Source organism: Bemisia tabaci, chromosome 1 (assembly GCF_918797505.1).
Source record: "Bemisia tabaci chromosome 1, PGI_BMITA_v3".
Classification (NCBI taxonomy): Eukaryota; Metazoa; Arthropoda; class Insecta; order Hemiptera; family Aleyrodidae; genus Bemisia; species Bemisia tabaci.
In genome coordinates this window covers 31,100,253-31,124,947 of record NC_092793.1, presented here as the reverse complement: position 1 = coordinate 31,124,947, position 24,695 = coordinate 31,100,253, and the positions used below count along the sequence as shown (strand labels likewise).

At 35.8% G+C, this 24,695-nt stretch overlaps 1 protein-coding gene across 1 annotated transcript; it reads right to left on the bottom strand.

Annotated features, from left to right (window-relative positions):
* Positions 1-406: 406 nt before the first annotated feature.
* mib2 (E3 ubiquitin-protein ligase mind bomb 2) lies at positions 407-23,261 on the bottom strand. Its single transcript, XM_019057591.2, has 16 exons — positions 22,540-23,261; positions 21,782-21,953; positions 20,192-20,307; positions 19,123-19,308; positions 18,443-18,609; positions 17,667-17,885; positions 16,801-16,972; positions 15,667-15,800; positions 14,456-14,604; positions 13,537-13,693; positions 12,412-12,566; positions 11,340-11,532; positions 9,953-10,105; positions 8,672-8,853; positions 7,898-8,193; positions 407-5,895 (listed from the first exon to the last, which is right to left on the bottom strand). Exons 1-16 carry the CDS (start codon positions 22,763-22,765, stop codon positions 5,666-5,668), a joined length of 2,907 nt encoding a protein of 968 aa, XP_018913136.1. The 5' UTR covers positions 22,766-23,261; the 3' UTR covers positions 407-5,665.
* Between the last annotated feature and the right edge of the window lie 1,434 nt (positions 23,262-24,695).

The following is a 24,695-nucleotide window of genomic DNA, read 5'->3' as shown; positions in this document are numbered from 1 at the left end:
TTCTCTGTGGTTCAAGTCAAAATAGGTTCATACACTATCATTTTGAGTGAGAAAGAAAATCTACCGCACCCAGTATCTACTTTTATGCTTGGGAGATAGCTGATCTTTCATTGAAATAATTTTTTACATGAATAATTATGATGATATATTTTAACTTGGTAAGTCGTAAGGATAATTTTTTGAAATGCAATTAAGTTCCCTGAAAACTTACAAGCTTACAGATTGGTATTGAGACATTGCAAGGAAAATGCACTTTTTCCTATGCTTTCCCTACCTACTAAAAAGGTACGATACCTGAATAAAATAGTTTTAGTGATAATCATTTAGCGAAAGGCTGCAAAACTGTCATTGACAGTTTATAAAAATTTATTAAGTTAAGACAAAAATAAAAGGATGAACGAGAAGGTCATTGAAACAACACTCAACAGTGATATATTTATTAATAAACTACTCTTTAATGTATCGCAGATGTACATCTGAATTACATATTTACAGCAAACATACATAGAAAAAATATATTTATGTACATTCAACTATGGTAGTTTACAGGTAAAAATTTAATTATGTAGTTAGGTATCACAAAGAATCCCAATCCGCATAGGATTGCAAATACATGCCAAATCAGAAAATAAAAGATAAGCAAAAAAAAAAAAAAAAAAAAAATAGCAAACATAATCGAAAGCAAGCTCATACTCTGGAACAAAAAAGAAATCAAAGAGGGAACCAACAAACAAACACATGGCCTTGCCTATTCCATGGCTTTAGCATGGTAAATTTGAAAATAGGGCAAATATAATCAACCGCATTTGAACAAAAGACGTTCTATCTACATCAAGAGTTCTGAAAAATGACTTCAGTGCAATAGCTTTGGAATTATGATGTATTGACAGCCGAAGTGCGAAACAACGTGTCTTGGTTTGCGACATTGCTGACTTCCTGTCATTCTTTATTTTCCTTTCGGAAAACTAGTCAGCGTAATTTCTCAATTTAATTGATGTTGGTTTGGTCTCCTTTGAAAAAATAAAACAGGAACTGGGATTTCGGAACGCCACAACTGATACGTTCTTTCTTGAATCTCTTCTTTCTGTAGACAGACTCACTTTTTTATGAATGCGTCCACTCTGTGATAAGTGAGAGTAAATGCTTGATACGCAACAAAATACTGAGCTTCATCAATACATGTGAACACCTCAATCTTCTACTTTATTCCAGTCATTTAAATTTAAATTACTTTGGTTTACTGGAATCATATCAGTGGAAATTAAAATTGGTGATACTATGTTAAAAATCCTACATCAAAATTAATGTGGAGCCAGGCTCACACAAACAGGATTAGGAATCCATTTCAAAACCTTGATTCATATTTTTCGAAGAGAAATGATTTACTTAACTCAAAGAAAACTCTGATCCTCTTTTACATTGTTATGGGCATTTAAGGTATCCAAATGCATTGTGATGAACTCGCTATTGCACGTCCCGTGAATGGAGGAAAAATCCAGTTACATTAATGAATAATATTACAATGATACATATCATTACTGAAAACTTGAGTTAGTTTTGTCTTCATTAATAAAGTGCATAGTACAAATATTAAGCTGTTGGAGAGACATTACTATTCATTTGCCATACTTGTGGAGGGGGGGGGGGGGAAGAAAAAAAATTATACACAATGGCTATACAATTCAATGGACCAAGAAGCAGATTACTAAATTAAGCTCCAGAACTATCATGCCCTGTCAAAATTTTGCATGAAGTACGATGGGTATATATTCATTCAACTTGTTATTATTATTAATTCAACTTGTAAGTGGGAGAATGACGGTTTTCGTCTATGTTGATTAGCACTTCCCGTTCACAGAAAAACCAGAGTCCACTAAAGAAATAAACAGATTTCCGTATGTTTTACAATGCAAGAATATTCCTATGCATTAACTTTTTTTTGACAAGATTAAAGGTATCTTTGATATGGAGAAAATCGAAATTTATGCACAACTGAGATCTTGTTATTTGCCTGATAAATAAGTTGATATCATTGCTTGATTTGTTCTACATTGATTTTGGTTTTTTGTGAGTGGGAATTTTTAATTACTTGTTCATACTGTTTCATCCACAAAATATATTTCTCATTTATGAGATAATCTTGAAGGTTTCCGACATGTTTAATAGGTTCTACTTGAGTATACATGTTCAGTATCAAGTGCTCAATTTCTTATCTTGTTTAAAGGTCCATTTGATTGTATTATAAAAAAATCAAGTGATCAGTTCACAATGGATCTACTGGTGTCTTCATACATTATTATTATCTACGTGCAAATATTGCTATTTATCTTAGTCAGAGGGACTTGAAAACCAATAAAGAGGGATCATTTCATAAGGCAAAATGAAAAAAAAGTTACGTGCATTTTAGAATAACTTAATTTGCAATTTACTATGGGTATGATGCAACAATTGCACACCAAAAAAATGTAACTGACAAATGGGATTTCATAAAAATCTAACAGAAATAAAATGTCTTATAGTCTGTAATATACAATAGCCCATTCTCACTATACACATAATATTGATATTATATAATGTTACAATCTTTCGTGGTGGGAATGGAGAAGAGGAGGGGGGGGGGTGGTCAAAGTAAAATTAAAATAGATAATTCAATTTAAAAAAAAAAATTACACTACAAGGGCCTTTCTCAGAAAATTCAGTTCATCAAAGAAAAAAAAAGTAATACCTGATCGAGCTTGCAAATGATTTAAAAAATGAACGAATAAAAAAAAAAAAAAAAAAAAAAAGAATAAGAAAAAAATGAGAAAAGGAGAATTCATAAAAACTGTGATCTGAAAGTATACGCTTGTTTTGATTAATAAGACTAAAAAAACTAACAAAAACACAACTGTCACCCCACTGTAAATCTAAGTATGATAATTGTTATGAAATAGCAGCAGAAGAAACTGAAATCTGATTCCAACTCTTTTAATTGCTATTTCTCTTCAAAGAGATCAACTTGTTGTGCACTTGACGGAAAACTTAAAAAGTAAAGAAGATATATTAAATGTATTGTAATTCCAATAATTATGATTATTAGACGTTTGATCTGTATTTTAAAATTCCCTTAAATGAGGTAATTTAAAAATAAGGAAGCAATTTTTTCATCTTAACAGAGCTCATTAGAGCAATCAGGATTTGACAGCAGGGTGGTTTAAAAATTGCACAAACAAAGAATTTCCCTGATGTTCCTACCATGAATTTTCTTTGGTTAACCTCAAATTGACTAGACGAATGCATCTGCTATTTCTTTGAAATTATCAAATTTTTACATTCCAGGGAAAACTGAGCAATTCACAGGAACAAATTCTTGAAATAAAAAAATTCATAGGATGCTGTTATTGAAGAATTAACAACCTATCTTAATCACTTAAACTCAGCAGAGAGGAATTCACTGACCTTGACACAATGATTCAAGTATAATAAACTGACAAACTCAGTTGGAATTCCGATAGAAAAATACAGCCAAGATGGGGGAAAAAGATCGATGCAAGGTACAGTTTGTGATGCAAAAGTAAATGATAAAGGGATTCACTGAGCCCTGCAACAGCAATTCAAATAGGGTCCCCCTAATTCTCTAATTTTCGGTAGAAACGATTGATGATTGAACAGCACTTCTATTTGACCTCAGAAAAATTAGTGAGGAAGTGCCAAGCGTGATTCATTAAGGCATGTAGTAATAAGTTTCTTATAAATACGTGTAAATTGTAACTTAACATTTAATGCGCCCGTTGCAAACTTTTGCTAGCGCAAAAATAAGAGTTGTTTTCAATAGATAATGCCTCAAAAATTACGATGAGCGCATTGGCAAAGTCTGAAATGCACTCATAACTTCACAATCTGCAAAAGAAATTTGCGCTGTTTTGAGCTTCCTGCTTCAAAATCGATTCTACGGAACAGGTGAACATTTTGTTAGAGGAGTCGCTCCATCGTCGGCAATATTCATCATGGCCGATGCTTCCGCGGTTCCGCGCATAATTCAAGGCAAGTGCCAGGTCAATCAAGGTGGGCGAGGAAAATATGAACATACATACGTCGATTGTTATCTGGTCTTATCCTGGTCAGGTGTTGTCTCGTCCCATCACACGTGTTTTGGCAGATTGGCGTCGGCCAAGATGAATATTGCCGACGATGGAACGACTCCTTTAACAAAATGTTCACCTGTGCCGTAGTATAATTTTTGAAGCGGAAAGCTCAAAAAACTGCAAATTTCTTATGCATATTGTGAAGTTATGAGTGCATTTCAGACTTTGTCAATGCGCTCATCGTGATTTTTGAAGCATTATCTGTAAGAAACAACTCTTAGTTTGGCTCTAGCAAAGGTTTGCAACAGGCCCGTTGAGGATATCACAAATTCAATATTAGGTCTGTAAAATTTAAAAAAAGGAAAGTCTCGATGATGAAAGAGGCGCCAAACAAATGCTTGTAAGTGTTGATTATAAATCATTAGTGCTTGGATCTGCTAATTCTTATAACAATGGATATGCTACTTAATATTAAAAATAATTCTCTAATTTAGTATGTATCACATAAGTTGAAAAAAAGAATTATGCTTTCTCGAGACTCATTGTTTAGAAGTATGTACTGACATGAGTAAGAAAACAAATAACAGTTCTCAAAGTTTAAAATAAATAATAAGATATACTGATTTAGTTCGAAGAGAGTGTAAAATTAAACACAGATGCCTGATAATGCATGTAAATTAGGAACAGATAACTAGAATTATGGGACTGCTTGTGGTTGGAAACTTCATTATAAAGTACCATTACTTACTCGATAAAACTTAAATTATGCTTCATCCTTTGCAAGTCCAATCACTAATCGTGCTTCAGTTTTTAAAGAACAGCAAGCATGTTTTATTCCAATTGATTCAGTCACAACTTGGTAAACAAGTGTAAAATATGCAATTAAAACATCAACTTGAGAATTTTTCTGTCTGAAAAGAACACATCAAGGTGTACTTGTAACACCTAGCACTGAAGATGAATTCTCATAGGAATATCATGAAGGTATCGAACAAATTTTGATAATTTACAGATTACGCTCCTGCCGGAATTTCCTTCAAAAAGATTTTTGAGTTGTTATGGTGATAAATTTGAGAATATCTTCAATTAATCAAGTTAGAGATGCTGGTACCCTTATGATTGTGGAACTTGACAGTAATTCTTCGGAAAAATTCTGGCGATGATAACTGAGTTAACGATGCATGATAAGATAGAACACTTCGATTCTCATTTAAATGAGGGAAGGATGCAAAATCTCTTCAACATCGATGCACCCTTAAGTTGTACTTTTTTGGTTTATCACGTTTTAAATGCCTACAGGAAATTGAACTTTTACAAGCGGGCAAAATCTTAGAAGAATGAAGCGACTCTTCTGACTCTGACTCTCATGGCCAATTAACAGATGCTTATTATGATAGGCTAATGATGAGATTGCTGACAAAGGCCATACCTAGAACTAATTATTAAGCTTATCATGCAAAGTCTAAAAGTGCAAAATTTGGCAACTTCCTAAATATAAAGTACATCTTCTCAACATTAAAATCAAAGGCTGATGAGCTTAAAAATCTTGTTTGTTAAAAAAATTACCTTACATTAACACTGGTTCAAAATTAAAAACATGCTCAATACAGATCGATTTTTTTTGTTATTTGTTTGCGGCACATATGACATATCTTGAGAGTAAGCGAGCACTTTTTGCAAGAGCCATGTCCACACAGAAACGCGACGTTTCGTTTTCGCTCCATACAGATAGAGCAAAGCTGAGCTTCTTCGATCTCCGTCATTTTATCCTCTAGGTAGCGCATCCTCTCAGCACTTGAGTGTCTGGATCGACAAGCTATCGTACGCCCGTCTGGAAAAAATAATATTGACAAATTTTATTCATGTATGTTTAAAGTTTATGATTTACTCTGTGGAGAGTTTCGCATGCATACGTGACAAGTTTGTTGATAACTTTGTGTATTTACTGCTCATTCATGCAGATAATCAAATTCAACTTAATCAAACCATGTGAAAATTTTCAAAATAAATGATACTCTTCAAATCTATGTTTCGATAATCAATATATCATTTTTCATCCTTGCTTTGAATACAAAATTATACTGTCTTCATGATTCTCTTTTGTGTACTCTTTATTGCGACATTATGTTGATGTGGACGCAAGTTGAGGATCATACAATCATAGGCAAGGTCATGTCATGACACTCCATTGCACAAAGTATTCTCACTATAGAGAGAGAAGTCTCATAAAAAGTATAATTTCCCTCTTAGAGTTATGCTGGTGGGCGCAAAACTAGTTTTGTCCAATCAGAGAGCAACTGTAGACGCGTTTTGGATCTTATTGGACACATTATCAAAGTGGCTTTCTGATTTTTTGCTTCCAGTGACAGAGAGGTTTGCGGAGGTGCTGGCCGGCACGCCATCTATTGAGCAATTATCCGAACAGCACCGCATTAGACCTGGCAAGCGTGCTGTATCTAATCTTCTTAGGCTTCGTATGTTGATATGAAATTCTTGAGATATTGAACAGGCTTAAGATCACTTTTCAAAAGTTCTCAAGTTTTCCATTTAAGGTGAAGCCACAGCGGTAAGTAGTAAGAAATTTTTCTGCCCAGAGGGCGCCACCACTGTGTTATGATTTTTTGGTTCACGCCATTAGAGTCCATACAGCTCCACGTGAGTCCTAGTGCTTTATGGAAATTTAAGGAATTTTTGTTGGAATCAAAGGGTCATAAGTTCTAGTTGTAACATTCTTCTTCTTATTGACATTAAGAAGGATGGGAAAAGTAATTTCTGAAACTCAGTAACTTGATGCCAGAAAAAAGTAGGGTCAAGCATAATGACCTTAATGCGACCAATCATGAGTGATTGCTCTCAACAGTTGCAGATGTCGTTCTTTCACCAAGGGGTCTCCCTTCCGAGCTTACAGACATCCCATAGGAGAAACTGGCATCAAGTTTTAGCTTCTATTATTAAAGTTTTAATGCTCGTGTTCGTTTCTTGACATTCCAGACATATGCTGCTAGAACTTATGAGTCTTAGAATTTAATATATCTATTGTGATATTTAAATAATCACTGATTTCGGAACCAGATTTTAGCAGCGTGACGTGGTGGATTTTTTCAGAACTAATGCTCACCAGTACTGAAGATTAACTTTAAGATAGAAGACTGAAGTAAAAAGAGAATAAATAATTTGTCATGAACAAACATAAACTTGCTGTGTCCTCCAAAAAAAGAAAAGTGTTTTTTGCTTTAAATTATCTGACTGAATGCCAAAAGAATGTTAGAAACAACAGTTGGAGGAAGCGAATAAAGTAGGCAACAGCTTGGATGTTGAAAAGTGGACTGATGGAAACTTTTTTAGGTGGCATTGTCTGTTTGAGTTTCATATCATTCTTATTCCAGTTATTTTACCCTCACAACTGGTCGAAACTTTTACATTGGCCTTCCAGAATGCGTCTGCAAATTGTATCAGTCATCAACTTCTTTCAGAATTTCAATGATGAAATCCAGTTATTGCCTCCGTGAAAGCAGAAAGAATTTTAAGAGCTCTTCGTTAAGTCTACATAATTCAGTGGCTTTAACCAAAAATGATGAATGTGATAAAATTTTAAACAAAATAATTTTCATGGAATAAATAAAAGATAGAAAAAGATGCAGAAAAAAGGCAACATCTGTAATGTCTTAAAACCTGAGCATCAAGGCTGGTGCAAGTTGGACATGAATTTTGCATCTCTGTCACTCATTCAGCGATGTTTACATAGGTTGATTGTGATAGAAACGCGACATCAGGAATCATGGTATTGCTACCCATTTCCCCTTTTAAAAACTAAAAAAATCATTAATATATACCTTGTGAGAGTCTTTTTGATATGATTACTCCACACTTCAAACACTTCTTCATACGAGATGAGCAGTCTTCACAAGCGATCCGATGACCACACGGTTCAAAGAGAATGTTTTCCTTGTTCAACTCCGAGCAAACAGTACACTCTACAGGAATACTGCGAGGCGGCTCAACTTCTGATTCTGAGGCATTCAATAATTCGTTCAAAGCATCTTCAGCAACCTCAGTCTTCAAAAATGCTGCATCAAAGTTATTGGAACTAGGCGACATTAGTTCGGTGCTTGGTTGCCGTGGTTCAACACTGAAAGAGAGAGATTCAATTAAGATGTAAAAATGAGAGAACGTGATCATTGTAAAGGGGGTGAAGTAAAATAACATAATAATGGCTAGCATATCACTTCTCAGCACAACTAAGGGAGGAGGGTAGTGAGGAAACATTTCAAAATAACATCTCTTGCAACAAAATGGAACTTTTCTTGGGTTTTTTTTTTAATAGAATGATGAGGTATGAAAACTTTTTCAAGGTTAGGTATTTCGCAGGGAAAGTGAGGCAAATAATTATGTTACACTGTCCAGAAAGTATTTCGACTGAATAGGATTAAAATGTCTAATCACGGCATATATACAAAAAAAGAGGTAGATTTAAGTGAACTGATCGGGTAAAAATGATATGAATATTATGATTATATATTATGATGATTTTTTTTACATATAGATAAAAATTGTGCAAAGTGGGAGAAACTAAGAGAGCTGGCAAAAAATAGATGTAGGGTAATCACCTTTGCGATGAGGTAACATAATGCTTCAAGATATCCACCATTGGGGTGTCTGCTATCAGATCTAATCCAGTTTTTCCCTTTTTGTTAGGCTTCTCCAAAGGACATCCTTCTTGAACAAGGTAACAGGCAATAGCGAGGGCCACGGGATGACCGATAGACCTTCCGCCAAGTTGTTGATAAATCTAATGGGAAGAAAAAAGGATTGAAAAATCTGTGAATCATTTGGTTGTCTTCTACCTGAAGAAACATATCTCAATTGGGCTATTTCAGTATTTCTTACGGACATATTGCTTTTTTAGAAAGACCGTCACATCGATATGTCTGAAATTTCCAATGACTTTTCTTCTTACTTGCAAGAAATGACACTTAAATTTTCAGACCACTTCGTACAATGATGCTCTCATGAAAAATAAAATGTACGTAGAAATACTACAATAGTCTGGACAATTTCTTTGACAATTTAGCAAATATTCTGAATTATGAACAGGGGCAAAGTGATTGATGATTCTTACAGCAAATCACGGAGGGCCATCCAAGTGTTACTTTGTGCTTCTGCGTTTTCTTGCCGATATTTGAGTGTCCTCAAATACCAGTCACCTCAGGGGATTGAACCCGGGACCTCAGAGTTGGCAGCAAACTGCCTTGACCACTACACCACTGAGGCTGACTTTGAGAAATTAAAAGATTTCATTTTGAAGTTTTGGGCGATTTTAGAGCTGAAGGATGGAGCCTCAATAGATTGATATTGATGATCGATCAATTAAATTTTTTTCGGCTGTGTTTTTCACTTGATTTTCAGCCTAATTAACTTCAAAATTTAATACTATACTTCTTGAAAGTAGGTCTGCATCCAATTCATTTCAATTTTTCTGAATTAATCCAAAAACTTAGAGCTACATTAAAACCTTGATTACTCGATAAATCATCCTAGAAGCCTGAGCCAGATGCTGAAAACGCTGGATAGTCAAAAGTAGGTAAAAATACAAAAACTATGTACAGAAAACGAAGACAATTAAGAAACAACAAGAAAAATAACTTACAAGCAAGCTTTACTGTTGCTTTGGATGACTAGAGCACCGGATAAGTGATGAGGAGATAATAAGGGTATTGTGATAATGAATCAAAATAGTATTAATATGAAGAACTAGTTAAGTTGGATCCACTTGATATCAAAAGCCTTTAAGTCCGAAAACTTCAATTTTTAAAATCATGTATTGCAGCCTGACAAGAGAAAAAAGGTAAGAAATAACAAAAAAAAGGAAGAGTTGCAGACCAACTTACACCAAATATTGTCGGAGATTCAAGCTCACTAATTTTCCCAACCATAGAGGAGCGTTTGATGAGTGCTAAATGCAGAGCTGTATCACCGTCTTCATCCTCAACCATGATATCAGCTCCCATCGAGACTAACAACTCAACCACAGAACAATGACCCTGAAATTTGTAAACTGTTGGTTAAAAAGAGTTGTTGTTGTTGTTTGTTTAGGTTGATTGGCCTAATTCCGCCTTGCGGATAAACAGCCACTTACAAAAGGGCGGGATCACACACTAACTGATCTTTTCCCTAGAGAATAAACAAAGTAGGAGATAGATAAACAATGGGTGGCATTTCTCCTAAGTTTGTGACAATGAGTCAATTGAAATGGACATAAAACAGCTGATACCTATCAAGAAATAGAAGAATAACTACCAGAGGTGCAATGGTTGGTCATCTTGGCTACGATTCTTGAAATCTCTGATTGGCTCAAGGCTTCAAATATTCCTACCAAAACAGTACCAAGTCTGGTTTGCTTTCACCCTGCATCCTTCGTTCCACCTGCTGTTTTAAATTTTGCAAAGAAATGATTTCAAGTGCTCTCCAAAAAAAAGTGACCATACTCGATCTTACCCAGGAAACTAACATTAACCTTCTTGGTTAGTTTTTACTTTATGACCAAGGAAAGTTGGATCCCTTAAAATTCAAACAAGCGTAGGGTGGAGGATTCTCTCAGTTACGCCTCAACTTTTAGAGCTTTTTTGAGCTTGGGAGTTTGTTTCAGAGAAAACCAGTGGTACAATCATGGTTCTTGTGAAATTTTACATGAGATAAAGGACTTAAATTGCAAATTACTGACGCATGGGAGAGCTCAATTGGACCCATCATCAGTGCAGTACAGCCTCCTGACTTCCTCCTACCAACCTAAGGCCTTGTCCACTTGAGCGCGGTTTGCGGAACTTAGTTCGAGGAACTTGTTCCCAGAACAAGTTTTAGCTGAGCTGAAAATTTATTCCTCCTAAACCCGGAACCTCCCCCGTACTCTGAGCTTCTACATATGTTTCTTTTGATGTGAATTTGTTTGTATTTGTTTTTTACGTCGTTTACATGTCTTGACATTTATTTTTGTTACTTTGGCAGCCGTAATAATCTATTATTTTGCAATAATTGTATAGTTTTATTGAAGTTCCCGTTCCAGTTGGAGCGAACTCGTGTGGACAGCATCCCTCCTTTCAAGGAACAATTTCCGGGAACTGAGCAGTTCGTCGAATAAGTTCCTCGAACCACGCTTGTGTGGACAGGGCCTAAAGCTTTAACTCTCTGAAATGAGAATTTCACTTTTATACTGAATTTCAAAGCACTTCGGTAGAATCACCAATAGTCTATCCAGATAATAATAGATTGGGTTCATACCTGAGAGACAGCTAATAAAAGAGGGGTTTGCTTCCTATTATTACGGATATTGACAACGGCATGACCTTGCGAAATCAAAGTTTCAGTAACAGCGGTATGACCATTTAAAGCTGCAAGATGTAAAGCTGCAAAACCGTCATCTTTTCTAGCATCAACCATTTGTCTTGCAAAGGTGAGAACCCTCTCTGTGACACTGAAAATGAGACATGAACCAAATTAAGGCAATAGTTCTTACAGATGCAAAATAAACGGCAAAATCAAAATGTATGACTCATAATTCACATAAAGAATGGTACAGAGACAGATAACCTAACCTAGATATTCATTCAAGAGCATTTTAGATTTTGAATACAACTTCAAACCCTCTTATTCCAGGATCAGTTTATTCAAGACTTAATTCAGACTTCCTTTTGGAAAAGGAGAAGAGTTATGAAAAATTGAATATTGAATTATCTGTTCTCCTGTAAATATAAGAATTTTACAAAAGTTTTGGCCAAAGCTAACGAAGAAATCTCAAAAATTGACAGGAACTATATGTTCTACAATGTAAATGAATAACTTGGCCGTTAAGTAACTTTTGTAGGAAAAGAATAATCATATTGAATGTATCCATGATAGCTAGAGGCCTAGCATTTTATGTGTAAGCTAATGAAGATAAGGTTGCCCTAGAAGGGCCTTCAGCTCTCAAAACTAATGGCCCAATATTTAAGTAAAGCGTACATTCTAGTCAACATGAGATGATGACTAGTCTATTATTTATTCATTTTATTTCACCTAGCTATTTGCAATAATGTTCAATAATGTATTAAGGTTTGAAAATTGAAAACTCTTAGTTTAATTCTGAAAAAAGCGCAACTACATTTTAGAAAATTCGTTTCTAATATTCTGCCGTGAAACTCAATTTTACAAATTTTGTACATTATTGCGTCCCCTGAAAAAAGAGGAAAAAAAAAAGAAAAAAAAAAAAATTCCCTGAGAGGAAAGGTCTCTCTTGAATTTGTAACAAAAAAACATGGCGTACAGAAATTTCCCATTTAAGAAATAGAGGACGATAAAAAATAAATGTACTAACTAGTTATTCCCTTTGAGCGCAGCATGATGAAGAACGTTGAACCCACGGTTATTTTGAAGAGTATAATCAATACCAGGAGTATCACACAGCATATCAATGATGTTGAAATTATCCTTTCCAATGGCATCATGTAAGGCTGTGTCTCCATATGAGTCCTGAAAGTTAAAAATTAAAATGTTATCGATGATGACAAAAAAGTTGCCGATGTAACAACAGTTAAAGTAACATTTTTGGGTTAGGGACAGTAATGCTCCATATATTCTTGGGGGAAAAAAAGTATAAGTTAATAGAGGTCAAACTGTAATGATTTTGTTTTAGTCAACAGGATGTCTACAGACTTGGCAGGAAAAGATTCCCTCACTCTTCTAGGTTTTCCCTGACCGATATAATAAAAGTTCTTCAACTTTTATAACCAATTTACACCTGTGGAACTGGAAATGAAAAATATTTGGCATTGATTTCACTGCAAATGACAGAAACACGCGAAGCAGTCTACTCCAGATTATTATTAATTAGTCAATCAACAAAAATTGCAATTTTAATTGAAAATTATTTCTATATTCTCTTTTCAGATTGTAACTCCAAGCATTGAGCTTGGAACCAGGCTAATACTCAGTTTGATTGTGTGTACGGTGCTGACGGTTTTTCAAATTTTAAGTTCCAAGAGTAATCAAAATTGTTGAAGTTAAAGATTACAAAAGGAAAATATAATTTTGAAAATTCATCAGAATGTACTGAAGAAAATAAACATTCATGAGAAAGAAACTTAATAGGTGCCTGTGGCACACATTCCAACAATCCGACTGCCTGGCAGTCGATTTCCCAGATGCGCTTCCATGCAAAAATGCTGACTTTGACCAATTGCCTCACTGTTCATCGCTGCAATTAGCACTGAAAATTAAAGTCAACAAAAATTTCAGTCTTTTTTTTCAAATTCCCTGACTTAACCCTGATTTTCCTTGCCTGATGATGTTCTCCAATAATTTTCTGTTTCCAAGATTTTTCAGACTCCGAGACACCTTGGGTTCAAATAATTGGATGCTAGATCAACTGCTTTTATTCAATTTTAGCCAAAGAAACGACTTTATAAGAATAAAATAAACAACAGAAGATTAATTTTTATACCTGGAGGTTGACGTTGGCATTATGTCTCAACAGAACACGGACACAGTGAGGATGCTGTTTGTTCACAGCCACATGCAAAGCTGTACACTGACTTTTATTGACTGTATTAATATTGGCTCCATGTTCTAGCAACAATTTCATTATCTCAGGTTGATTTCTGAATAAAGGATAAAACATAATTAGAAAAATGGAGCATTTGATTAGAATTTAAATATCTTATTCAAGTGGTGATAGAAAATCACACACTTCCTAATACCACAACTGCTATATACTACCTGAATGATATTTGAAAAAATATAAATGATTTGTAGCTCAACGACCATGTTTTCAGTTTTATTTTGATTATAAAAGCATGCAGGAATATGAAAAGTCAAAAGCTAGAGGATGCATTTTAGGATGCTGATCATCTTTAAAACTAATGAAAAATCATTTTAAAGAGCACCAATTTAACCTTCTACACACAGTAATGGCAAAATATTAATCATTATTTGCTGGGCTACCACGATTAGGGGCCCTTTAATAATTTCACATTGAACACAAATAACGCAACAAAAATTACTGAAATTGACTCCCAACTAAGATATTAACACTATTGTTCCGTATTGGTTACGAAAAATTTGAATTTCCTGCTCACAAGAAAGACCAGAGTTTACTTGCCTTAAATCGCACACCACAATGATTTTGGCAGGCATCTTCATGAACAGTGTTTCTTCCCCACCCTGTGTTGTTTGAACAGTAAAGAACATGCAATAACTGAGCCGAAGCGCCAAAACTGAGGCTATCGTATTTTCACGCTACAAAAACTGTCACGTTAACATTTAATGAGCAAATTAACTCAAGTAGATCATGGTTTTTTTCTTCTTTAAATAGGAAAGAATTGCCCCGCAAAATTTTGAGAGAGCTTTAATTCAATTCATACCCAAACGCAGAATAGTGTAAGGCAGTGTCCCCTTCATTGTCTGCCATTTCAACAGAGGCCCCAGATGTGAGGAGGTAACAAACGAGTTTCATGTGTCCTTGATGGCAAGCAACTTGAAGACATGTTTTTCCATCACTTTGACAATCGACCTGAAATATTTTAATGCACATGCATGAAATGATCGATCACCAAAATGGGATTTTACCTAGAGTCATAGTCTTGCAAAAACAGCCGGTGGACAATTCATTTTTGCTGGAACTCATTCTGGTTGAAAATGAGTTTGCGATTATCTCGAAACGTTGCGATTTCTTTCTCACAGGCTTATTTTTTTGCCTAAATCTTTGCTCTTTGAATATTTTGGTGCTCCCTTTCCCTGAATTAAGCTGTTATTTTACTGTATTTTTAGGCCAGTTAAGTTGTTCTTTGATCTAAAATTTTCTTTACGTACTTCTTACTGAAAGGATCACAAGGTGCATTTGACAATGATTGTGACGTTGCGTGCAGTTTTAAAGAATGTTTCTCTTTTGAGGGCAGTGATTACAGGTTGTTTAAGATCAGCGTTTTATAAAGGCTGTTTCCACAACTTAGACCAAAAAAATCCTGCTACTTCAATTTCTTAAGAAATGAAAGAAGTAGCTATGATACTTATCTGACTGATTGTAGTTGGTTTTTTTCCCTTTTTTTTTTCTTTTTCCAATTTTCATATAGCTCTCAGGGCTAATCTTGTGCTTAACTTCCTAGTCTTCTTACACTCAGCCCTAGGTGGCCATCTAACTCAGATCACCTGGGCGGGAATCAAACTAGGAAGCTTCTAATTATAGAATCCTGCTTAAACACTATTTGACAAAACGAACCTATCAGGAAAAATGTAAAAGGGACAATGTTCCGGCTACTCAAAATCTTTATTTTTCGTACTTCATATTTCGTCTCCAATTGACATTAGGATTTGATTATAGCATTCCTTTAAATCCAAATGACAAAATTTACGCTGAATTCATCTGTAAAGTACACACACTCTTCCTCAAAAGACTGAATATACTTAGTTTTGTGCTGTGTTGTGATATGGAATTGAGCGTTGTACAGCAAGCCATTCATACTTAATTCAGATGATTAAATTTGCATTATTTTAAGACAACTCTCAAAGCAAAAAGAAAATTACAAATTCCATATTTCCCTCTTTTTGTATTATTTTTCCTTCCTTCCTTCCTTACCTTGTCAGGGTGTTTGACGATAAAATCTCGTATGACACTAATGTTGCCCTGAGCAGCTTCTCGGACGAGCTTGTCTGCTTTCGTCACATCCAGATGACAGTCATGCATCCCGGACAACAATGATGTTAATGGACCTGCAATATTGAAAATGTGAATGGTTAATTAACTATAAAGCATGGTATACCGGCAATTTTTAAAATTTTCTTTTTGAATAAAACAATGAATACGGGTAGTTTCTTTGATGTCTAGTTGTGCTGTTTCAGGCATCCCTTGACATTGTCTGGTTTGGGTTTAGGAGGCAATAGGTGGCCTAACTCTTCTAACCTAACTTTTGTTTTTCTTGTGAGTGGTAGATTGAAATTTTTCATAACAAATCTTACTCTATAGTATAAAATCATAAGGGTGCCGTGTCACGCTGAGGGTGTCACGCTGAGGGTGTAACGCTAATCATGTCACAAACCGGTTTCTCCTCCGTTCCCCGCTCCCCTCCCGCCGTGCACGCTCACATGCTTCCTGCCGTCTCCAAACCGGGTTTTCCCTAACTCTGAATGATCTTTTAACGATCTCACGATATCTGCTAATTGGAGGCGCAAAGCGCCTCTGGGGGGTTGGACGGCGGAGCGGTCAGGGGGCGCAGTCCCCTAGTGTTAAATAAAAACGCTAATATCTTGATACAAAGTGAATTTCTATGATGGCCTTTACGCAAATTGCGTCGTACCCAACATTTTGAGGAGGAAACACATATCAGAATGTTTAAATTTATACCTGGTCTAGCGGTTCATTCTTGAGATTGATGACGATTCAGTAATGAAAAAGTGATAGAACCCTTTCTGAACTAAGCACATATTTTTAAATATGATTTTTGAGAGCAAAAAGGGAAACTGTTAAAGGAGGCAATGCTTGAAAATAATTTTTTTAAAAAAAAGGACAAGCCAATACCTATTGGCAGTTGATTTTTCTAGAGCTACTTTCACTGATGATAGAGTTTTACTAGTTGCTGGATGCTAGTTAGGTCTAACTTTTGTCTTTGTGAAGAAACTATTCTCATTTGGTTACACAGCTATGGAATTACATTGTTTCCCGTTTGTCACAAATGCATATTCTAAAATATAAATCGAGAGTAAAACGACTTACTGCTGTGATTACTACGAGGTGCAATGGCAGCTAAGGTATTGTTCAACTCAGTTGTAGATCCTGGCACAAGTGACACATTCAAAGGGTTCAAAGTCCATGTTTGACCATCAACCAAGACTCGGAGATCACCATCAGCATACAATTTAATCACTTTCCCTAACTTTCCAGCAGCCTGAAAATAAATTTAACCAACTTAAAATCCAAGATAATGTTTCCCAGGATAAAAAGGCTGATCTACATTGACGCAATCATATCATTTTAGCCCAATGAAAGGGAAAGATCTCTATATAATTTTCGATGATGGCATTTTTTGGAGGTTTTTAAGTTGACTTACAAACATCTAAGGGTGTTCGTTTGTTATTCAAACACATTAATTTGCAAACTGATTTAAGTCTGATAAAATGATTGTACTTTGTCCATTATCATTTTTGCAAGCCTTCCCTCTTTCACATTATGTTACCCTTCAACGCTATGCTGCCATACATATCGATATTGTTTTAATTATTTCTTCAAAATTTAGCACATACTTCCATGAACATTTTAGGGATTGATTTAGACGACAAAAGAAATACTAGGTAATATTTTCAAGTGATTCTGTTCATTAATTTTCTGTAAAAAATTTGACAAGTTTGGCAACATGGTGCCTAGGCCCAAATGGCGCTTGTAATACTTTGTTCGGAAGATGGCGATTCCTTTCACTTTCTACTTCTTCCACTCATTCCATCTCTGTTGCTTCTATTTAAAGAGCAATACCTAAGTTGAAGCAGTCCTAAATGAGCTTAGACATTTTTTTAAGTACATTTAAATTTTTTTGCTCAACATCTCGACAGCTGATAAGCATATAAAATCCAAAGAAAATTTTATACATTTGCCATGACTTCGATCCATTCTCCATGACCTCTTTGCAGCTCCTTCATTTTCTGAACATCTTCCGTTAGTTTGACTATATCGCCTGGAGCAAATGTGTTATTGATTTTGGTAAGAGCTCCTGCATGGAATGTCCATCGATTGTTACAACCTTCATACTGAACTCGAATGTCACCTCTGTCGGTCACCCGGTGAACAATTCCAATTTTTCCAATATACTGAAATAAATCAAGAAAAAACCTTTGTTTATTAAGCATAACTTAAACTTTGAATCTTAGTATATTATTTATTTTTTTTATACTTCCTCCCGTATAAAACTTCGAGGTGAATGATTTTTTTGGTCCTTGGAAAGGGATAAATAAGAACAAAAAAAAAAAAGAGAACAGATCTCCTTGACCTTGCTCATTGTGTTTCGACTGATCATCGAAAAGATTAATTTGTCAATATTATCTTCTTCTAAAAATTAAGAAAGAAAGAAAGTGTCATTATTGTCAAAAGAGAATTCAAATACTAAAATTTGACAAATCAATCTTGAGTCCATGCCGCTCAAAGAAAAGATCTACAGCTTTACCTGCATCACCATGAAAAGAAATGGATGCATTCTCATGGCCAGTAAGGTTATATTAAAAAAATGCAAATAATTTTCATAGATTTAAATGACAAAAGTGGTGATCTTTTAGCAGTATCTGATAACAATGATAGCCAGAGCGCTGTCGAAATCAAATGAAATCGGCTGTCTGAAATGAATAGCCACAGGCACTAGTAAAAAATTTACCTCTGCCATCCTTGGATTCCAGCCTCCATGCCCTTCTTGCATTCCTTTCAAAGTATCAATATCCATTAAGACTTTTACTTTGTCTCCAACATTAAAAGTTAAATGTCTTTGTCCTTCCGGTAGAGTTGGTACTGCTGGAATGTTTTCGATTGTTTCAGCAGCTTTCCCTACGGATGAGAGAACCAAATTAATGATACAGAACATAAAAAGTGCAAATATTGGCAATCTTATTACCTGCTATTGAAAGAAAAAATGATTGCAAGAGTCGAAAGTGCGTATTTTGGATTGTGGGGTTGCAAATCTCCGCACATGTTTTGTTTTATTTTGACAATAGCTAATTGACAGTTTTCCTTGAAAATTTCTTGATCCATTCAAAAAAATTCACAGATTACATTGAGGAATTAATATGTTAGTTTTTGTCTAAGAGAACTAAAATGTGATCAAATTTTAGACATTATCAATTGGTCTGGGGAATTAGTTTGATTTTGTGTGAGAAGTTTGGAGCTAAGTCCAAGACCAAAGACCGAGCGAAAAATGTCTAGAAATTCAGCCCTGGCTAAATTTAGATATTATAATTTGGTTTGATGTTCTTAACGGCCCCCTAAGGACTGATTCCACAAGTTGACTCATTGCTGGAAACATTGCTGAAATTGCACTACCACCTAGAGCATGTGACTTACCTAAAACTGGAAGGTGTGTTTTATAATATGGTCCACCTGTTGCTTCTTGCACATACTTCAGGTCAACTTTGCCCTTGTGACCCAATCGATAAACATTTGTAGAGCCAGTGCTCCAGGTAACATTTGCTACCGAACGACTTGATTCGTTTTCCCAACCGCGTATTCCTATGACACGCCCTAATTTGCCTAATAAGACAGAACGAACAAAAATTCAAGTAGATAAGCAAGAATAACTGAGTTGAAGACAAAACATAGACAGTATTGATGAAGATCAGGGCTGCGCTCTATTACCTGACTATTATTTATGATGAAAATCTGACTGTTTATCCATGAAATTTAATATTGTTTATATTTTTTGCAGATATAGCACTTTATATTTGTTGGTATGAGTGACTTTGCATTTCATCCTTTCTCCCATAACTTTAAATTAGGACTTTAGCGTCAAAAACCCATTTACTTTGATCAAAAGAGAGTATTTGAACACTTGAGAAAGTTGGGTATTTTACAATGAATTATTATATATGCTGTAGGCTGGTCCCAATCTGCTTAGGGAAATTGCGACTCGTCCAAGAAAAAATGGGCACATTCAAACCTTCCTAGTGTTGCAGGCAGTGTGCCCGGTCCAATTGTAGCACATACAGTGGCGTGGCGTGCCTTGCGATATGTCGATAGATCTGTCATTTAAACCTATGGAAAAGGATCGATAACCAAGGTGTTCCGGCGGACACCCTAATAATCAATTTTTTACCACAGTTTCAAATGAGGAAATATAAAAAATCGATCTTTCACGCTCCGCTACTGAGCACATTCATATGAGTAGTTTCCAAAAATGTTAAAACAGGACAAGTTTTGGAAAAGGCTGTTACATTTCTAATGAAAAATTTAACTAAAAAAAAACTCTGTCAATTGGTTTGCAATAGAGAACATTTTCTGCACACATCACACTGACAGAAGTCTTGTATACAAGCCTTCCATGGACACCTGTGACATCGAGTCGGACAAGCCAATCGTCGAGGCTAGTAGGTTCATTGGCCATAGCTATTTTTCCTCTACCATGCTTTAAACCTACCTTCTCCACCATCTTGATCACCCCAATCCCAGTCTGGTCCGCGAATGACCCTTGCACCTATAAAAATGCCTCTAAGTTGTGACTTTTGACATCCTCTTCTGGGCTCCAGCTCAACTCTGAAAATTAAAAGTGCAAATCTAACATGAGAGGCATGATGTGAAGAGGAAAAGAAAAAGAAAAAAAACCTTCCAGAGTTTACCGATTTCTTCTTCGTACTTTTTTTTTTAAATTCAGCACATGCTGCAAGTGTCTTCAGAATAAACAAGAGAAGGGATGACTGATGAAAATCAAAGATACCTGTACGAAAAATTCCAACACCTACACTTTATCGAAGGAACACTTCATATTATAAAAAAATGTTGGAACCAGCTTTGCAATAGATCATTGATGGGAAAATTTGCCTATTAAAAGCTTAGGAATGCAATTTTGTAAAAAAATTAGTCACCAATTTTAATAAAATTATGAAATCTACTATTAATATAATAGCTTTACCTATAGGTAGAGAAAGATAATGAGTGGCATCGGAAAATAGTGCACTAGGGCTTACAATGTCTACATGCCACTTGGACTTCAGGAATCAAACTGGTTTCAAATTAAAAATGGGCACAAATGCTAGAATGGACCACTAGACGATGTAAGAATTTCAGCATTCTGATACATGATTCTGTAAAGTTCACGTAGAACAGGATGCGCACAACAAAAATCACCGAAATCAACTCCTTACGAAGATATTTAATGATTCTTGATGCGTGAATTCAAACCATCCGCTCATGGTGACTCAATGCTATACATGATTCACATCGCGCGCTAAATGTTATCATGACAGTTTCTGCAATATAAAAATCTGGCAACCTCAATCTTGACGCTTTGGCTCAGTTATAGCAAATTGCTTATAGTTTGAACAACACATGGGGGATATGAACATTTCTCGATTGAGAAGCTTGCTGAAACCGTTATAGTGCGCAATTTGACTCAAGTAGAGCATTGAGTTTCTTGTGAGCGGGCCTTTCAAATTCCTCGTAACCAATGTGAAATAAAAATGTTAATATCTTCGTTAGGAGTTGATTTCGGTAATTTTTGTTGCGCGAATCATGTTCCACGTGAAATTCTGGTTGGGAATCATGTATTGGTATGCTTAAATTCGTACCTTGTCTAGTGGTCCATTATCTGTTTCTGTTATTATCATTATGTACCTCTGGGTAAATTTCAAGATGTACTCAATATTTGAAAAGGTTTGGTTCATCCCATTTTAAAAATCATTTGCTAGTACTTAAGATATAATGGGCATACAATTCGTACTTCTTGGAAGTCTAACATTTGGTTGCACAAGTCATCTAAAAAGGCTGTAACTTGGTAAATTTCAGAGAGCCCAATAATCTCTTTATCAAACAGTAATTAAATTGACAAGAGCTGTGTCTACACTGACTCTTAAATTTCTATCACCCTATCAAAGAAATACTTTTGCCACTCCTTTAGGAACAGCTTACTTAAATGTCAACCAATTAAGTTGATATTAGTCTGCAGCAAATATGCCTCCTTCATTTAAATAAACTGCAAGATCACATAAAAAATAGCTAGAAGCTAACTTACCCGTAAGAGACTGATGTGTCAAATCTTAGAAAAGTATGAGAGATATCATGCTTGTCATTCATGTAACACTGGGAGCATAGATCATAGTCATAACATTGAGCACATTTGAATCGAATGCCAGAGATACCATGAATTTTGCAACTGTTGCAAATGATGTTCTGGTGTTTCACCCCTGAAATCAAAAACAGAAATTTGTTCAGTAATATTGATACATCAGTATAGGTAGGTCGCGAAGGTTACCATCAGGGGTGCAGAAAATTCTTGGAAACAAAAAAAAGTTGCATTCTCAAGAACCTTAATTTCCTTCATGAGGTCAGATTTGCTTAAGCTGGGGCTTGCACCCTTGAGCGTCTTTTGCACACTTGACTAGCATCTGGAAGGAGATGGCATGATTAAATTCCATAGAAGATCATTTGGAAATACTATATAATAAGGATATGAGTGGTGATACTTTCTGAGTTGATCCTCTCCAACCAGTGTAAGCTGCCTACTGAGCCACGCTTTTAATATAAAGTAGGTTTTCCAGACTTCAATGAACAGTAGGACGTAACTGAGGATTTGTGAGACCAGTGACAAGACAGATGATACATGTCACTAAACTGAACACTGCAGCGTGTAAAATTGTAAAATTGCTTGTGTGTTTCATGGGTGAATATTATGATGAATGAATAGTGTAGAAGATGAAAAAATACCAAGTTGCCATGCAAAGAGTTACATGAGCACAGCGAGAAAGTATAAGTATTTAACAACTTGATTACCTGCAGGTGCATTATCACAGATACGCAGGTCAAAGGCATCATCGTAACCAACCCTGTAGTTTGTTCTGGCTCCGGAATCCCAAAGAACAACGACTGTTTTGTCAGGAGAAGCTTCACTTCCTGCTTTCCCAACCTCGACGACCGTGCCAACATGGCCCTCTCCGCCATCCTGGTTTCCCCACTTCCAATCAGGTCCCCTGACAACTCTAGTCCCGATTCCAATCATTTGATGCGAATTTAGAAAAACTCCTCAACACATCAATCATGGACTAGAGATTTGTTTCATCATGTTGGGATGGATGACACTCATTTAGACAAGCAATGTAGACAGCACAAACCATCACTTGGTCCAACACAATTACAGTGGCACAGTGAACTTTAAATGAAATATAAACTTAGAATACTGATAAGAACATATTGGTTTCATGGTGATGAGCTACGGAAGAAGAGAATGCTGAAGCTCTAAATGGAATCTGACCATCTTGATAGCACTCACTGAGAAGGGGTGAAAGTTTGGTGTAAAATCACAATACTTAGTTAGACTTAACATTACAACGATATCAGAATAAAATCAACAATCGCACGGAATTGAACGACGGTGCTTGTTTGGTAAACTAAAACTCTAACACAAAAAGGATCAGCAGCTCGAATAAGGAAAAATGCAAATTTACTAATTAGGAGATAACCTCCTAACCATATCAGTTACGCCATAGTTCAAGAGTATAGCGTGATACAGAGGTGAAAGAATACAGACTGCATGGTGACCAGTGTTCCCAGGTGCTCCTATCTTAAAATGTCCGTACGCTCTCCGGATGGGCTCGGGCGGGCTCGTGTATATCCGTGCCGCTCCGTGCTCCGTCCGTGTTCCGTGAATTCCGTTTCCGTTTCCGGTTCCGGCTCCGGCTGTTTTGTTGTTTTGTTGATGATGTTGATGTTCTCTTGATCTCTTGTGACATTCAAGTACCTATGTCCTCTAGAAAGCATTGACAGGAAAAAATAATCGGAACAATTATAGGTGCCTACATCAAAAAGCAATAATTCAAAAGAAAGGAGCTGACTTTTCATGAAATTCATAATTCCTAACCCATTGAACTGATTGAATAACACATAAATTAACGCAGAAAGTACTAAATCAGGTCCTGTATGATACCTGGGTTTTATTCGTGGCTTCCTTATATCAATAACATTGACGAAATTGAGAAAAAAAAGTAAGAAAAAATGTCTGAGTGATCAAACACAAAGCACAACAATACAGAAAACAAGGACGGACCTTAAATGAAAAGGCTGAATTTTGATAAGAATACAATATAATTAATGCGAAAAGTATCTAATTTGTTCCCGAACGATACCCGGCTTTCATACTAAACATAATTGTATCAATAACTTACGCAAAAGTAATAAATATTGCAAAGAAAAGCGGATTAACAGATGCACGGACTGGGCCGGGCGGGCGCACGGACATAAATGAAATGACTGAATTTTGATAAGAATACAATATAATTAATGCAAAAAGTATCTAATTTGTTCCCAAACGATACCCGGCTTTCATACTAAACATCATTGTATCAATAACTTACGCAAAAGTAATAAATATTGCAAAGAAAAGCGGATAAACAGACGCACGGACAGGGCCGGGCGAGCGTACGGACAAAATAAGATAGGGAAAAATTTTCCCATAAGGTTTTTGTCCGTACGCTGTCCGCGCGGGTATAGGGAATGTCCGCGCGGCGCGGAAATATCCGCACGCCTGGGAACACTGCATGGTGACCAGATAAGCCAAGTGGGTATGCAATCCACATTACATCCGAACTACTGATTCCGTATGAGCTTGGTAGTTGAAGGTGGAGTGCTACTGGATCGAAAAAAAAAAAATAATGCCCCTGCCAAATGATGTTTTTAAAAAGCAGCGTTAAAGGTTGCCATTATTTTTGCGGGAAAAATGGAGCAGATTCTGTAATTTGGAGCAGCAATATTATTAAGTAGGTATGTGTCGAATGTTTGTTACCTACATAAAGGCAAATGGTTCACGTTCATTAGCTATCTTCCATCGAAGATTTTCTTGCACTGAAAAAAAAATTGCTAGAGAAACGGCGTCATTTGCTGAGATAGCAACATAAAATTCATAAAATCAGGGCCGGTTAGGTATGGGGGAGTGG